This window comes from Teleopsis dalmanni, chromosome 1 (genome assembly GCF_002237135.1).
Source record: "Teleopsis dalmanni isolate 2A chromosome 1, ASM223713v2, whole genome shotgun sequence".
NCBI lineage: Eukaryota > Metazoa > Arthropoda > Insecta > Diptera > Diopsidae > Teleopsis > Teleopsis dalmanni.
The window spans coordinates 166,500,741-166,519,660 of NC_051846.1; the positions used below are offsets into that span (position 1 = coordinate 166,500,741).

The window sequence follows — 18,920 nt, forward strand, 5'->3', positions numbered from 1 at the left end:
TATTTTTTTTTTATTTGTGTATCCTTTTTTCTTTTAAAACTTTTTCTGAAAATATTATTTCATTATTAATATTATTATTTTATAAAGTTGTTTTTCGAACAGTAATGAACTAGAACAACAAAAATTGAATTTATATTATATTAATTAATTGAAATTTTGGCTGACAATATTATTTCATAAATATTTTTTATATTCTTTTACAGTTAATTATTGATTAATTATTGGCAACCATTTCTTTTTTTTTTTTTACTAAGTTTCTTGTGGAATATCCTACACAATAAGAAGAAACTTAGTAATTATATGAACTCTTTTAAAGACTGTGCCGCTGTGGCGGGCTAAAGCATCGTAACATTACAACTATTAACACTACAACAACAGCAACAACAACTGTTGACACTACAACAACAACAGCAACAACTGTTAATAATACGACAACAACAAAAAATTGTCATACATCACAACAACAATTTTATAAAAATCATTTCATATCGAAAATTAATGGTTTCATATAAAAACTTAAAAGGCTATAAAAAGGACTTTCACAATTCTTAGGAAGTAAATTCTTTATCAACAGCTTTTTTGATATAAAATGGTAAGTTATTAATAAAATTTAATATGAATATAATTAAACAAATGTAAATTATATAAATAATATTCAATTTAAATAATTAGAAAATACAATTCTAAACACAAAATAATCAAAGGATAACAGTATTCCTATACAGTATTGTTTAAATGTGTTTTTAATTTCAAAAATCTTTTACTTAAGTAATTAAACCAGATTAAATTTAGTATATATTTATACTATATATATATTTGTACTATATATTATATTCTTAACAAGCCACCAATATAATATTACATACTAGAATAATTTAGATATATTGAAAAAGAGATGCTACACCCAATCAACGCAAATTTTTTTTGCTTCAAAATTAATTTAAACTTTTATGTTTTTAATAAAATAAGCAACAGCCAAAGTATTAGCTAACAGCACCAAATACAAAAACAAGTAGTAAAAACAAACCTAATATTGACATACTGATATAGCTAAATATGTGAACAAAGCCGGTAGATAGCAGCACTTAAAATGAGCAAAAGTTTTCACCTGTCTTCAATTAACACCCATTCACATACTAATCCATGCATTTGCACAGTAATACCTTTTATATTATCTGCTTTTAGGTCCTAGCAGTTTACAACAACAAAAACAGATAAATTTCCTTATTTCTAAAAAATAATTCTGACTAATTTATTTTTTATTATTATTATTACTTCATTTTTTTATTTAAGGAAATATTTTGTTTTTTTTTTTCGTTTTCAAATTTTTTTTCTTTAGTTTTTATTTTTTTAAGTGTGTTTTATTCCTTTTTCTGTTTAAAATTGTTTTTATTTTTTAATTATATTTATGAAATCATATTATTTTTTATTTGTTTTTTTATTTCTTATTTCATTTAATTTTTTGGATACATCTTAATTGATTTTATTTTTTCTATAATTTATTTGATATTATATTTCAATTAATTTTATATTTTTATTGATTTAGGCTTTCTTATTTTTTTATTAATTTTTTGTTTTCGTTATTTGACTTATTTATTTTTTTTTTATTGGTTTTATTATTGGATTGATTTTATTTTTCAATTGATTTTATTTGTTTTAATAATGATCTTTATATATGAAATCAACACGTACAAATACCAAGTAATGATTTTTCATACTTTTTTATTTAAAGGCTTATTGATATGTATTTATCATACATATTTATAAATTTATTTTTTTAAAACAATAATTTTTTTACCACTAGTTTTTTTTATTTTCTAATTGATTTCATTTTTTCCCCAATTTTTTTATTTTTCGTATTTGTTAATTGATTTTTTAAATTGTTTTTTTTATTAAAATTTATTTTTTATTAAAATTTTTTAATTATTAATTGTTTTTTTTTTTTTAATTTTTAGTTGTTTTTTTTTTTAATTGTTTTTTTTTTAGTTTTTAATGGTTTTTTTTTTATTTTTTTATTTTTATTTTCTTTTTAATTTTTATTTATTTGTTTTTATATATTTATTAAATGTTTCTATTTCTTTATTTTTATTTATTCAACGTTTTTATTTATTTATTTGTTTATTTTTATTTATATTTTTTTAATTATATATTTTTTTAATGTTTTTATTTTATTTATTTTTTAATGTTTTTTTTTCATTTATTTTTGAAATGTTATATTATATATTTTTCATTAAGTTAAAGAAGTTAAAAACATACTTATGCTATAAACAAATACAAAGATGGTTATACTTAGCCTTCATATATACCATATTTATGTATATAAGTGAAAAGAGCATATGATATGGTATGTATATTATAAATAAATTATCACAAAGAAGTAAAATATTTCATTTTATTATCATATTAAAATACTTTGATTATGTCATTATTAAATTAAGAGTTTAGAGTTATATTCTTTTAAACGTAAATCTTAAATATCTTAATGATATTATTAATAATTATCATTTAAAATTAGGAATTAGCATTTATATTTTGTTATTTTTTTTATTATGTATATTATTACATTATTATTATTCATTATATATTTATAATAATATTGAATAATTCTTTAAATAAATTTGTATATTTATTTTACAATTTTGAATTAAAATTATATTATGTGGTATTATTATCTTATATAGATGATTTTATAATAGAATTAATCCTTTCATTTTTTTTTTAACTCAATATTGTATTAATAATTAGATAGTTATCTTTTATTTGAGCAGAACAGTTATAAACGAAGAAACGAGCATTTAGATTTTGAATTATTCAATTTTATAATTCATCATATATAACAAAATATTAAATAGAAATAGAAGTTGTCGATAGAAACTTTTTGTGTTTTTTATATATTTTGTATATATCTCTATTTCTAGTGCAGTTAGCTGTTAATTTAACTGTTTCTTTCATAATTTTAAGTTTGTTTTTACCCTTTATTTTAGTGCAGCTAACTGAACGTTTTTCTGTTTATTTTAATGTGTTTCATATTTCAACAATACTTTAGATAGCCATCTGAAGCTTATTAATTTTTAATCCACGTTACGGGAGATTAAGGTTGTTATGTAGGTTTTCCGTTTATTTCTGCTACGTGTAATTGATCTAATTTGTTAAACGATTTTCCAATTTTATTTTTAATTAGCTTACACCACAATACTTACTGGTGTTCTTAGATTTTTTAATATAGTACTTAATCATAAGGTATTAATTTAAATTAATCGTACATCGAATTTTGAATCTGGCAGTTTAATACTTTACATATTGTGTGTCAATATTAATTGTTAGTGTTTTATATAACTTTTCAAACTAGTAAGATCATATGCTGTCCTTTAAACAAAAATATATAAAATTATAACTTTTTTTAATATAATAATTTGTGCTCTATAAAAATAATGTTTTAATAATCTATAAAGCTAGACGATTTTTTTAAAAAGTATAGCTTGAAAGTTTTCCGTTACAAAACCGTGGTCTTTATCGCCTTTTCTGACCATTAACTACTTCGTTGAACTTCTTTACGACCATTCAAATCGAGTAACGTGTAACAATGACAATCGAGTAACAATTGATTCTCCCATAGGACGTTCTTTTAGAAAACTAATCACCCATCTTTATAGAAAATAAACTAGACGTGCACTACATGAAATGCATTAACACTGGTCTAAGTCAAGTCTTTTAATAGTCAAATATAGCTTTTAGATTATTTCACAGAATTCAGATCGTTTACTGAAAAAAATTATTAAAATATATATATATATATTAGTCTTGATAAAACAACATTCTATAAACTTTGAATTTGATAATCTTATAGAACGATTTAGATTTCGTTTGCGGACAAGATGTGACAACAGATTTTGATCAATTCAATATATTAAGAAACTTCTTTCATTACGCTACATATTGTCATAGCCAAGTCCTGGAGATAACTGGCAATGCAGTTTGCAAATTTGCATGAAAAACAGCAATGTAAATATTGAATATGCTAGTTGTCGCTAGATGGTGTAATTAGGTTTTTTTTCAAGAGCAGTTAATATGAAAAGTTTACAGCTTTAAAGTCCGATATCTAAGAATCAGGTTTTACATCTTTAATGACATCTAAAATACCTAACTATGTAAAAAAATTTTCCAAGAATAATAAAATTTATATCCAGAGACAGTGTGGTTATTCCTAATTTTAACAATATTAACAATATATTTTTAAATATTATTAATTAAAACATATTAAAATATATGATATTGACATTTTAAATGGGGATATTTAAAATGCTTTAGTGGTATTTTGATAACGCTCTGTATATTTTATAAAAATACAATATAAGGATTCACTTATAATTTAATCCTTTTTTGTAATACCTTCCAGTGGCGATAAGGACATTTACTATTTATAATATTCGCTACTTTTTTTACTATTTATAATATTTACTATTTTATTTTTACCATTTATAATATTTACTATTTTAGTTTCATCATTTATAATATTTACTATTTTATTTTTCTATTTGTACAAATTACAATTTTATTTTTACAATTTATATTTACTATTTACATTACCTTTTTTATTTTTACTATTTATAATATTTACTATTTTATAATATTAAAATAGTAAATTTGTAAAATTTACTATTTTATTTCTTCTATTTATATTTACAAATTTATTCCTACTATTTGTAATATTTACTATATTTTTTTACTATTTGTATTATTTATATTTTTTTATTTTATACTAGAATATTTCAATAACTAATATTTTAAAAATTTGATATTTACTACCATCTGGAAATGATAATTTTTTTATTGTTATTATATTATTTTGTATGTACACTCGTTGATTTTAAGGAAAATAGCGTTTTTATATGAAACGAGCGTGAAAATTCCCATAAAAAATTGCGAATAAAGTTCACAGCTGCGTGATGCTTTCACAAACTGAAAAAAAAATGAACTGTAAACCAACAACAAATTAGAAAGACAAACGCCAACAACAACTACAACAACATCAGCGAACTGAACGACCTGCAAATATATTAGCCTACCACTCAGAATCCTCAGACAAGCGAGATAATCTTGTGTACCAACGTGTTAATGCTTAGTAGAGTCGCTTTTAAATAGTAGCTACACAGTTATTCCCCTTCCTTCATCCACCCCACATGCTGGTTGAATTCGTTGTTATGTCTCAGTTAGTGAAGTTGCTGCATAGCGAATTTGTAACAGACGAGAGGTAAATTTTGCGTCTAGTACGAGTAACATTTGCTGGGCCGAACCGTACGTCAGTTCCTCCACATTTAAGAGTTTTAGTTGCTATTCGCTGAGAAGTGGTGAGTTCGTATCGCAATTCGCTGTGTATGCGTTAGTGAGCAAGTAAGCAAGCGAGCGAGCGTATTTTCTACGCTGTTGTCGTTGCTGTTGTTGCTACTCATTTTTTTTGTTTTTTTTTTTTGTTTTATCTTTTGACATTTGCTGTTGAGAATTTTGTTACTAATAAAATTATTGCTGCTGCTGTTGCTTGTTCTTTACTGTTTACTTGTATCTTTCCAATGCACGTTGATCACATTTATTGCAACTTAACAACCGAATCAATACAGCAGGCAGCAACAGCAGCACTAGCAGCAGCAATAGCAACAACAGAACAACAGGCAGCAGAACTGTCAAAGTAGTATCAGCTTCTTTAATCGTATCGTTTCTTTTGCTTTACTCTTCTTTTCGTATTCATAATACACATGCCCACTTGTCTATATCTTATATGGAACCGGTTTTCAGGAGCTCTCTGTTCAATCTTAATAATATTTGTGTTACTATCGTTGTTATTGTTGTTGTTGGTAAACACTTGTAACATCAAAAATTGTATCTACAGGATTTTAAAATTATTTTTTTTTTTATATTTCGCCCAGCAAACTTGTTGCTTTTGCATTGAAAGTTAAGCAAGCAAACGTTAATAAAAAGGATTGCTTGCTTTCCTGCCTTGTCCTATGTGCAATTATTTTGCTTCTTGTTAAAGGGAAATAGTGTGTATGTGTGTGTGTCACGCGAAACTGTGGGTAAATTTTCAAATCTTAGTCTTTATTCTAAATCTAGATTTTCTTGTGGGTTTAAAGTTTCTTAATTATATGATAAATTTATATATTATCTTTTAATTTTGTGTATGATATATCATCACAAACACATATAACATAATATATTATATAGAAAATTGCTGTGGATGTAAAATATTTAATGTAGGCATTTATATTAAATAATTTTTAATTTATTTATATAGTATTATTTTTATTCTTTTATGTTAAGCACTTTTACTCTATGATGACTGGGGGTTTCTACAAAGTCCCACCCATCTCACTGACTATTTTGAGTATTCCTCATAATCGTTATTATTCAATTATTGATCTAAGATCTGCGTGCCGCCCCGTGTGGTTTTTATTCTATTTAGATACTGTGTATTATCTTTAATATACTTACATATTATTCTTAATTTTTTTAAATATTACTATTAATTTACTTAGATTTTATTCTTAGTTTGTGCAAATATTATTATTTTTAATTTATTTAAATATTTCTATTTTTAATTTATTTAAGCATTTTAATACATTATAAATTTTATTGTAAGATTTTAGAAGGTAAAAAAAGTTTATCAAATTCGGTAGAATAATTATGATAGACCATAAACTCTAAAATTTTACGTCACAGACCACTTTATAAAATGAAAATTTAATTCAGAACACTCAATTTTATAATGTACATTGTACATATGCAATATATATAAATACATAACAGTATGTTATATATAAATATATAACAAAATGCCATATATAACAATATGTTGTATATAAATATAATAAATTTTATATTATATATAAATATAAAATATATTATAAATATAATACATATTATATTATATATAAATATAATATATATTATATTATATATAAATCTAATATATATTATATTATATATAAATATATAACAATGTGTTATATATAAATATTTAAGAATGTGGTATATATAAAAGTATGTTAACATATATATCAAATTATTATATATTTAATGTATACAGTTTGAGGAATTCTATAATAGAATGAATAAAAAATCTCTAAGGCTTATAAAAATAATATTTTAAATTTGAAAGTAAATTTTAAACTTAAATAAATTTTTTTCTTTTTTAATTGCATACTATTGCAATTAAATTAAAATTGCATAACTACTACAATATTTATATTATATTTGAAATTCACTGAGTTATATCTTGACTTAAAAGTACATACTTACAAAGAAAATTAAGATTTGGGCGTAATTGTAATAATCAACGACCTATCAAAAGAGAAAGAATCATCTCAGGAATCTTAACAGGACACTCTAAACATAAAATCCATCCTTACGAGACTGTATATATATATGAAGAGACAGCCATACATTTGCTGTTAAAATACCCTAAACCCAAAAGGGGACACAATAGACCCGACGGTCGTAGTGTCATATTCCATATTAAATATATATTCATACAGACAGACAGCTATTCATTCGACAGGCAACTATACAATTATCATCGCCTTAAGTTCTTAGCTTATATTAAATATGAAATTGCAATACAAATTAATAAAAATATTTGAACAAATAATAAATAATTGATCAACTAACTATATTAATATATCATATCATAGATATCATGAAGGGATATCTTGAACACTTTATATATAATCTTAATAAGGTCATAAGCAAGCTTATAATCAAGTTAGCTATTTGCATTTGACTCTCTAAACAGACAACATCCAAAGATCTGAAGGTTTATAATAACTGTTGTACTTATAGTTGTTTATTTATTTAGTTAGTGATAGAAAAATTTATTTTTCTTTGACTCAATTAAAATATTCGCAGTCAATTATACGGAGAAAATTTGGCTTATAGAAAAAGAATCCTAAATAGAGTGGCAATATTTGTATTTTGCTTGTAGACTCGACCGTGAACCCTATATAGAACCCTATATAGAACCCTATATTACAAAAAAATTTAATTATGCCGAGTTATTCACGAATAATATGTAGTATATATATATAACTGAATAACAGTTTTAAATAAAATTTTTTATATAACTTTCATAAATTTTATTGGTTCACAACTTAATACTTAGTTTATTACCACTAAAAATGATCCTGGCCTGTTAAAATCAAATATACTTACATATAAACTCAATAGGTTTATATGTAGGTATAACTACCTTTGCAGTACATGAAAATGCTCAAATCAGAAAAGAATTAGTTATTGTTAATCATGAAATGTATATTTAGATTAAAGAAATTATATATAAAACTTAACTAAGAGCTACTGAATACGTCAATTTCTTAGAAAATTGCTAATTCCCTCCTAACAGATATTTTCGCAACAAAGCTGAATACAGTTAAACAGCATATCTTTGGATTCATACTTTTTTTCTGTCGGAAACTAACACTATCCACTAAATTAGTACGAGTATTTGTATAATGAGCTTTTGAACTTTTTAAAGATTTTAAGTTGATTTTTAAATTTCGATCCGTGTGTGTCCTTTAATCTATCAGCTTTTAACTAGTTTCCATGTTGAAGTCATAGTTCCATGTCCGGTCAAAAATTTAATCAGAAATTTAACTGAATGTAAAGTTATGTAGTTTGATTTTTTTTTTGAAATTGGAATTTAAATTGAATATAATACAAATCATATTAAAAACATATATATAACATAATATTCTTGTTTTAATTTTAGCTAACCTAAAAGGGACCAATTACTAAACAACAGGTACCACAACAGCACTGAATACACAATCTAGAGAAATAAATATAATTGATTTGATGTCAACTGTTCGAATAATTAAATTAATTGATAAAATTCGAACATATAATCTATATTTGCTGAATATATGAAAAATGTCATCTCGTAAAACACTAACTCTAACAGGGGCGAAGTCGGATAACGGACCAGCAATATCCTCAACAATAACAAACACAACTGAAACAGATAATGCAATAATGGGTTCCAATTTGACTGCTGTAACTGAAATTTCTAAAATTGAGTCAGAATCTGTCGCAACTCCTACAATCAAAGAGTTTTCAAAATCTGAATCTAAAAGTCCAAATGAACTAAAACGTGTAACTAGAAATTCGCCTTCATTACTAACGTCTCCAAATAGTAAAAAAGAACACCGAACAGATGACTCGGAACATAGTGAAAGTGAAGATGGCACTTGTACTCTAGCACCGAAAAAGTTATCACAAATACGTGGTCGTAAACCACTCAAGGAAACAAAAGAGTCCAAAGAAGTAAAAGAAAGCAAAGATGACAAAGAAGTCAAAAATGACAAAGAATGCCCAGAAAGTAATATAGAACTAAAAGACAATAGCATAGAGAAAGAAAAGACCATACAGGAAAATTGTACAGAAAAAGAAATCAAAGAAAATAAGGATTCCAAAAGCAATAAACATGTTGATATAAAAAATCCTGAAGACTTAAAAAATACGGAAGCTAATAACGTAGATGATTTGAAAAAATGTAATGATAAAGAACTAGAAATAAAAGACTCAAAAGAAGATAAGGAACAAAGAGTGCAAAGAGATTCATCAGCCAAATCAAAAGATGCGGATGAAACCAAAAATAAAGATAAAGATAATGTAGTTAAGGAAAAAGAATCGAAAGAATTAAAGATCGTAAAAGATATTAAAGAAAAACACGTTAAAGACTCAAAAGAACAAAAGGAAGTACCAAGTAATTCCTCGACTGCAGCAAGTGCGGTGGCAACACAAAGTATTCAGCCGTCTTCGTCTAGCAGCAATGGAGCCAAAACAATTGCACATTCCACTAATAGACTTACACGGAAGGCCTTTGCAGAAGAAAAAGCCTTACAAACTCGTATCACACGAAATCGTATACTGGGCAATAATAGTACTAGTACACCACTTAGGTTAGCACGACCTTACCGCCGAAAAATAAATAAAATGCCTGCACCTATAGTAGAACCTGCTAGCAAACGTAAACGTTCCATAGAAGATGCTTCGTCCGTTGAACCTGGAGCAAAATATATTAAAGTAGAAGTGAAAGATGATACAGAAACTATTGAAGAAGATTGTACACTAAATACTCCAGTTAACGATTTAGACAATGTCAAAATTAAACAAGAAATTATTGAAAGTGATGAATCTTCAGTAAGTACCAGCTCCACACGCGGTCGTGGACGAAGTCGTAAAGCACAATCTTCACGCGTCAGCTTTTCACCTAGTTTACGTGCCACTCGTCAATCAAAAATGGCTTCAACGTCACCCTCACCTTCAACTTCTAGCACAGCTAGTGAACCAAAGAAAAGAAGAGTGACTACACATGGTACAACAATGACAAGAAGTTCATCTGCAAGTTTATTAAAGGATGCAGTGTCTATCACTTGTCATCCACCTGATGAAGATTCTAAAGACAGTTTAGCTTCTTCCATTGATGATATTGTTTTGGCAAATATAAAACGTGAAAAAATACTACATGAATCTGAAGATGGTGATTATGAATCATATGAGAAAAGCTCTGCTATTGTAACTGAAAAAATGGATACAGGATGTGAACAGGATATAACTTTACCGCTTTCAGTTCTGGTTAATGCCGATACATCGACAAAAATATCTGTTTTGAATGATAATACAAAAATGGCTGAAACAACCTCTGCAAAAGATGAAACAAATGCCAGCAGTGAAGGTTCAGAAAAATCGGCATCTCTGAGCCCTGATATGGTCTGTGAACGTTTAAGTGCTATCAGTGTTAAACAGTTTTATAAGAAACCAGAATTCCTTGAAAATAATTTAGGCATTGAAAAAGATCCTCAGCTTAGTGAAATTTTACAAAAAGTAAACACAGAGAAGGAAAATAAGATTGAGAAAGAAATTCCTAAGGAAATAACAAACAATATTGAAAACGATAATAATGTTGAAATGGATAACAATACTGAAAAGGATATTAATATTGAAAAAGATATTAATATTGAGAAGGATAATAATATTAAAAAGGATAATAATATTGAAAAGGATAATAATATTGAAAAGGAATACAATATTGAGAAGAAAGACAATATTGAGAAGAAAACTAATATCAAGAAGGTTAACAATATTGAAAAAGAAAATAGTATTGAAAAGGGAATAAATGTAGAAAAGGAAAGTAATATTAAAAATTTAACTGATTGCGAAAATCTTAATAATATTGAAAAGGAAAATAATATTGAGAAGGAAACTGATAAATTATTTAACACTGAGAAAGATGTAATTTTTCATGAAATTGAACACAACGATTTTAATGATGCAGTAAAAATAGACGTACGGGTTGAAGATAATGATGATCGAAAGTCTTTAAAGCAAGATGATGATTGCAGTTTCAGTACTGGAAATATATCGCCGTTGGTAATTGATGATGAAGATACAAATATGGAAGAAACGGATGATATGGAAAAGCTTGCAATTAACGATTCAGACAATGATGACGATATTACGATTGCAGAAAGTGAATCTATTTCAATGGAAAATAATCCATCAATAGATGAAAATACGACTGAAGATCAGGATGATATAGATAAAGACCTAAACTTGATTGCAAAAGATATCGATGATGATGATAAGGGCGAAATTAACGAAGTTGAAAAAATTGAAAATGATAAATGTGATAATGAAAAAGCCAAGCTTGAAACTACAACTGTGTCCGAAATACCTGAACATAAGAATGTAAAATTAATAACTATGAGTATAGATGACCAGAGCAATAGTGAAGATAAAAAATCAGAGCTAAAAAATTTATTCAACGACATCGCAGAAGGTGATAAAGTTATTAAAATCGAACAACAAAAAAATAAAGAAGAAACTGCCAATGATATTCAAGTTCGTAAATTATCAACAGAAAATAAAGAAAACTTAGCAGACACTGTTGAACAAAAAATTACTGAGGAAAATGCTGAAAAGGTCATTAAAGATGATATTGGTACTTCTAATGAAGAGAACAAAGAAAATATGGTGACTGCAGAAGAAATGGAAGATAATGCCGAATCTACAAAAATCAAAGATGAGAAAAATCATTGTGAGAAATTAGAAGAATTAGAAGACAACAAAGATGAGGAAATGGTGGAATTAATTATAGAGGAAGAAAAAATGGATACTGATGAAAAGGTAATGTATTTATAAATATAATGTAAAAACTATAAGTGCTAAAGTCAAATATGACTGAAGAAACTATTATTATATATAAAAATTTGAACAGTCTTAAAATTATATACAGACTAATATACAAATAAGAGTTATTTCTTAAGACTACTATAGATGATATATATTTATATATAATGATAGATATTTGGCACTACTCTAAACAGCTATATGATCATCCAAAAAATTGGATTAATTAAACATAAATATTTGATTGTTTACATTTTTTTATAATATACAATTTTTGTGTTAATAAATAATATATTTTATAAAATTTTATAGGATATCAAAAAAGATGAGAATAATATTGATAGTCAGGAAGATTATAAAGTAATCAATAGAGATGAAGATTCGGTGTCGGTAAAATCAGTGCACTCATCTGATGCATCTTGGGTAACAGTTGAATTGGATAATGTTGAAGAGGCACGTCAAAAAGAACAACATTTTCAAAAACTTGGTCTAGTAAGTCATAAAACCGCTTATCAGTTACATCAACATCAACAAGAGAAAAAAAGAATACAAAATTCAGTGGCTGCTGTTGAAGCTTCCCGAAAAATACAGCTAAACAAACGAAATGGAAAAACTGCAGCAGCTACTACATCTCAAGAGTATACAGGTACACTAAAAACTGTTATCAAACTGAACCGCAGTGCAAGTACGAACAATGGACGTAAAACACATAATCAGCAGGCAAATAAAGATTCAACGAATGGAGGCAGTGGTATACGTAGGCAATCACTTAAAATGACATTCCAAAAAGGACGAGCGCGAACACATGGAAATAATGATCGTTTAGTTGATTCTCAATCTTATACAGAGGATTCATATTATACTATACAAAATGAGGTAAAATAATATAATTTTTAAATGCTCATAGAAATTATTTAAAACTAATGTTTGTTTTTATCATTTTTCAGAACGAAGGTGCGAACAACAAAACAACTAATTTAAATACGCAGAATTCAAATATTTATTCGCATGGTAGAAAATCATACAATCGATCTAACACTACTAGCCATACCAACACTACAGCCAATTCGGCTACAATTGGTGTGTGTTTTAGATATAGTTTTAACAACTTATTAATTTTTTAGAAATTAAGTTTATTTAATTTAAGTACAAATTAATCTAATAATTTAATTAATAAATTATTATATTACTAAAAGAATGTATGCAAATAATTCACAAACTAATAATATTCCGTAATATTTATATTAATTTAAATTAGATCTAGAATTTTTAATCAAAGATATCATATAACAAAATATGTCGTATTTAAAACATTTAGTTTGAATTACAATATCGTAAACGTTCTTAGATATAGTAAATTTTTTGCATTTGATAAAATATTAAATAATCAGAATTTTTAATAAAAAATTTGAGAGAAGAATATGTAGAATTTAAAACTTTTACTTAGTTTAAAATTATTGCATTATCGTAAACGTTCTTAAATATGGTAAATTGTTTGCATACTTTTTTTTTTGTAATAAGGTTTTTTATATGCTTGTCTTTTTAATCAAAATAGTTATGTATATAATTCCAAAATTTGGTTGTTAAGTTGCTATTTTATCTCAGCCTTTTTTTTCTTGTAAATATATAAAATTAATATTTGAGTATCGTAATTTGTAAAAATGTTGTAAGCAAAACTAATTTGTTCAACATTATATTGAACATTAGCTAATTCAATAATATTTTTATTTCAGATTCGTCACATTCAGAAGGAAATGATTTTCATGCTTCTGTAGTCAATAAAAAAGATGAAAAAGAAGAAATACTCATACCAGAAAAAGCATCATCATTTAAATTTCATCCCGGCCGTTTATGTGAAGATCAATGTTACTATTGTAGTGGAAAATTTGGTTTATATGATACTCCATGTCATGTTGGTCAAATAAAATCAGTCGAACGTCAACAAAAAATACTAGCAAGTAAGTTCTAAATTCTATATATTAATTGTAAAAATATCCTACTATAACAGTCTAAAATTATTTACAGATGAAGAAAAACTTACCGTTGATAATTGCTTATGTGATGCATGTTTCCGACACGTAGATAGACGTGCTAATGTTCAGTTGAATAAAAAACGTCTTTCTGCACCTGGTCATTTGGAAACAAATACAACAACTGCTCACACTTTAAGTACAAATACTGCAGAGGGTGGAGATGATATTGATCTTGATGTAACGATTAGAAAATGTGTTGTACCAGAATGTGTCAATCCAGCAGCACACTCGTTAAGACGAAAATGTATACGTAAAAGTGTCAAAAAATTCTTGCTTAACTTTGATATGCCTACTGGAGCTTCGTTAGTTTGGCTTTGCCAGACTCACTATGATACGGTTATATTATGCTCTGGTTGTGTATTGTGTAAAAGACGTTTGGCTAAAAATCATATGTATCACATTACTTCTGTAAGTAATTTATAAAACATATTTAAAAAAATCAAATTTTACAATTTTTTTTTCTTTTAAAGGACACTGACCGTTTAGAAACCGCACTATCAGAAATGGGTATACCTGTGCAATTGGGCATCGGCACAGCTGTATGTAAACTATGCCGTTATTTTGCTAATCTATTAATGAAACCACCAGATAGTACTAAATCACAGAAAGCAGAATTTGTTCAAAATTATCGGAAAAGGTATGTTAACTGAAACGACAGTGTTAAGCAAGAAGCAATTGACATAAATTTCTTATAATATTTTCTCTTATTAGGCTTCTTGAGTTTCATAATATACATGATGGCAGTAATGAAGTGTCTGAAATAGATGAGGACAATGTTAATACCAACAAAAAAATGGAGAAACAAAAGAGTCCACATAAAAAGAAGAAGAAGGATAAAACTGCTGAAAGTAAGGAATTATTATCACCAACTGGTTCAACAGGTTCATCTGTTCAATGTTTGAGTGAAGCAGTTGATACCGTTGATGAAACTCTCACAAAAACACATAAATTAACAGAAGAAGGAGATGAAGTTGAGATTGCTTATGAAGCACCAAATGCCACAACGGATTCCAATTCTTCAAGTTCACCAGCTTCGCTAAGTAATACTGATAAACCTGTTTCGAAATTGCAAGCAATTTTACAAAGCACGAATGCAGCTGGTAGCTCAAATCAATCATCAACTTCACCTGATATTTCAAATGTTTTGCGCGGAAATCCAAATATTTCGATGCGTGAGTTGTTTCCAGGTGAAGAGGATCTTGGACTTAATTTCAAAGCACCTTTTGGTTGCAGTGGAAGCCAACGTACACCAGAAGGTTGGACACGTGTACAAACTTTTCTTCAATATGATGAGCCAACTCGACGTCTGTGGGAAGAATTGCAAAAACCATATGGTAACCAAAGTTCTTTTTTACGCCATTTAATACTATTGGAAAAATATTATCGCAATGGTGATTTGCTTTTATCCCCTAATGCGTCTTCAAATGCTAGTGTTTACACGCGACAAGTGAGACAACGTCTTACCTCTTATGACTTTGGACATTGTGGTGGTTTACTTACTTCCAAACCCGCTGAAAAAGAAGCAAATTCAATTCCTACACTAGAAATACAAGATGACGATGAGGAACAGGCGGAAGAAATTAAACAAAATCAAAATAAATCAAACGAGAAAACACAAAATTCTGCAAATCGTTCACCAATTTTATGTGAAAAATTACTTGCTGAGAAACCCTCTATAGAGAAATTTTCTAAGCAATTAAATAATGCAGTAACAATAATTGCACGTCCCAAAGAGACCATATCGAAAATAGGTGAGAGCTTACCACAAAAATCTTTGTTAAAAGAAAGAGAAAATACTTCTAAGGAAACAAATGCAAGTACTACAAATACATCTAGTAACGTGACAATTACTACTGCTACAGCTATGAATAATGCTAATACAGGAAGTAACAGTCGTAGCATATTGAAGGCTAATCTCTTGGGTATAAATAAATCAGTTGAAATTTTACCAATATCAAGCTCAAGCAATATTGCACCCAAAGCTACAAATGCTACTGTTACTACCGGTACTACATCAAAACAACAAAAAATATTAGAAGTGGCAAATAAGTTACTTGAAAGTCAAGAAGAAAACGCATTAAAATCCCAACAAGCGGCTGGAGCTTCACTATTAACGTCTCCACCTGAACTTGTGCGTTTGCAACGACGTCCCTTAGCAACTGGTAGTGGCATATCAATTAAACAAGCGCCACCTACAAATACCAACAATTCTTCAGCATCATTGTTAAACAACAAACGCACACATTTATTGAACAATAATAACACACACCAACACAGAATTGTAAAATTACCAGATACACTTACACCGCAGGAGCGTCAACAATGTAAAAGCTGGCGACCGACACTTATGCCTGTTGAAGAAAATCAGCATAAATTAAGCAAAAATGGACCATTTTATCAAACAGCCGATGGACGCAAATTACCATCACTTGTACAAGTACAATCTGGGGGTAAACCGTTCCTTATCTCCATATTTGACTACAATCGTATGTGCATCTTAAGACGTGAGAAATTGTTACGTGATCAAATGCTAAAACAAACTGCCAAAAATCGACAGGAACAAAAATTGCAACAACAGCAGCAACAACAACAGCAACAACAACAACATCAGCAACAGCAACAACAACAACAGCATTTACATAAAAATCCAAGTTCTACTGCAACTAGCGGCGGTAGTAATGCTAGCAGTCTTAATAAAAATTCTATAACATCAAAGCAAATAGCACATCAACAGTTAATGCAATTGCAATTCATACAATATCAACAAAACCAACAAAAACAGCAGCAACAACAACAAGCGGCGGCTGCTATGAAGGCAGCAACACGCTATCAAACCATTGCACCAAAACCATCTATAAGTAATAGTGCAACAACATCAGCACCGAGTTCTGTAAATAATAATATTGCAAGTAATTATGGTGGTGGCCCACCAATGATGTCTATGCTTACGAATCCTGGTTCAACTGCAAGTCAAGCTATGTCGTACGGTACTGCTTCTTGGCTATGGAATAATTTTCCAGATTCCAATCAATTAATGTTAAATGCTGCAGCAGCACGTAAATTACCAACTCTATTATCTAAGCCAAATGTGACGGAAAGTACACCAACTGCAACTATTACATCAAAGCAGCAACAACAGCAGCAGCAGCAACAACAACAACACCAATTAGTACTAGACAACACACTCATGTCAAAAATACCCAAAAGCCTAACCGTAATACCGCAACACAAATTGATGGCTAGCAGTTCCGGCACTGCGGGAAATAGCAATGTTGGCGGTGGTAACAACATGAAGGAGTGATGATTAAATTGTTACTGGCTTGTTAAACGCAGAAGGCGCAGGAAAACGTCGCAATTGAAACGTATTTAAAAACTTTAAAGGAACAAATATAAAAAAAACAATACAGGTAATGGGGGGGCTGAATGGATGGATGTATATTCTTAAAAATCCAGATTTTATATATAAGAATTAGACTATTACTATTCTATATTAATTTTCATTTAAAAATATACAAAAAATATCGTGAACTTAGTAAGCAATAAGCAGTGTTGGGAATAGAATATAATTACACTAAAGAATGTAGGATAGTTTCATATATTATTAAACATAATATGTAGTTAGATTGTTGTTAGTGTTAATTGCAGGATGTACAGAATTATATCTAACTGCTGCTTACCAGGCTCACAACATTAGCGAATTACATTAACATTTATTTTTATTATATTTATTATTATTTTTTTTTTGTTTTTGATTTAAAGTAGAATTAACTTGTACATATATATCATCTAACCCTCTTTTATCGCGAGGTACATTATAAGAACAAAAAACATATATATATAAGTATATAACTAAATATCATGTTTACTTCTTTGCTTTAATTTAAGAGAAACGTAAGAAATTATAAAATCAAATATAATAATGAAAAAGACTGTAAATGTCAAGTGTGTGTATGGCACTTACACAAAAAAATCATAAACCATACGTAAATAATAAAATATTTTACTTTGTTACATATATTACATATACTTCAAAAGGATATATAAATAAATAAAAATAAAATAAAATTTGTTTAAAAATACAAAATTTAACCTCAAAATACCCAAACAAATTTTAAATAACATTTTATATATATATATAAAAAAAAATTATATATACATATAAAAAAAATTAAGGAAAAACAGTGCCTAAAAAATGTTACAAAATGAGAATATACATATATATTATATTATATATATGTATATTTATATAGAAAGCAAATGTATTTGTATATTAATTTGTTATATAAAAAAAAAATTTTAAATCAGTAAAGCAAAGCAAACTTTAGTGTTAGTAGAACCTTCAAAATTAAGTTCAAAATGTAAAACAAACAATAAATACATAAGATGCGTAGAAACCTAATATGTAATATAATATTTATGTATACTACTACTGAAATTAAAAGAAAAAATAATAAGATTGTTAAACATTATACACATTATATGAGATATTATTAAAGAAAAAATAATAAATTTAATATATTTTAAATTGTAAATTCATAGAAATATTTTTAAGAAATATCATTTTTAGTTTTTAAGATATTTTTGTTATAAATAATTCAGTTTATAATATGTCTAAAATGCTATACTCAATAAGTTAGAACTCATTTTAAGTTTACGAAATAATTTTTTTTTATTTATTTATGTTTGCTATTAGATTTCGCAATTTTCAAT

General features: G+C 27.1%; 1 protein-coding gene across 1 annotated transcript; it reads left to right on the forward strand.

Moving 5' to 3' along the window:
* The first annotated feature begins 456 nt into the window (after nt 1–456).
* Nucleotides 457–17,609, forward strand: LOC119669946. Its single transcript, XM_038079999.1, has 8 exons — nt 457–592; nt 8,756–12,174; nt 12,490–13,053; nt 13,125–13,257; nt 13,911–14,135; nt 14,203–14,618; nt 14,681–14,847; nt 14,922–17,609. The coding sequence occupies exons 2-8, from the start codon at nt 8,917–8,919 to the stop codon at nt 17,509–17,511; spliced, it is 7,353 nt and encodes a 2,450-aa protein (XP_037935927.1). The 5' UTR covers nt 457–592; nt 8,756–8,916; the 3' UTR covers nt 17,512–17,609.
* The last annotated feature ends 1,311 nt before the right edge of the window (nt 17,610–18,920 follow it).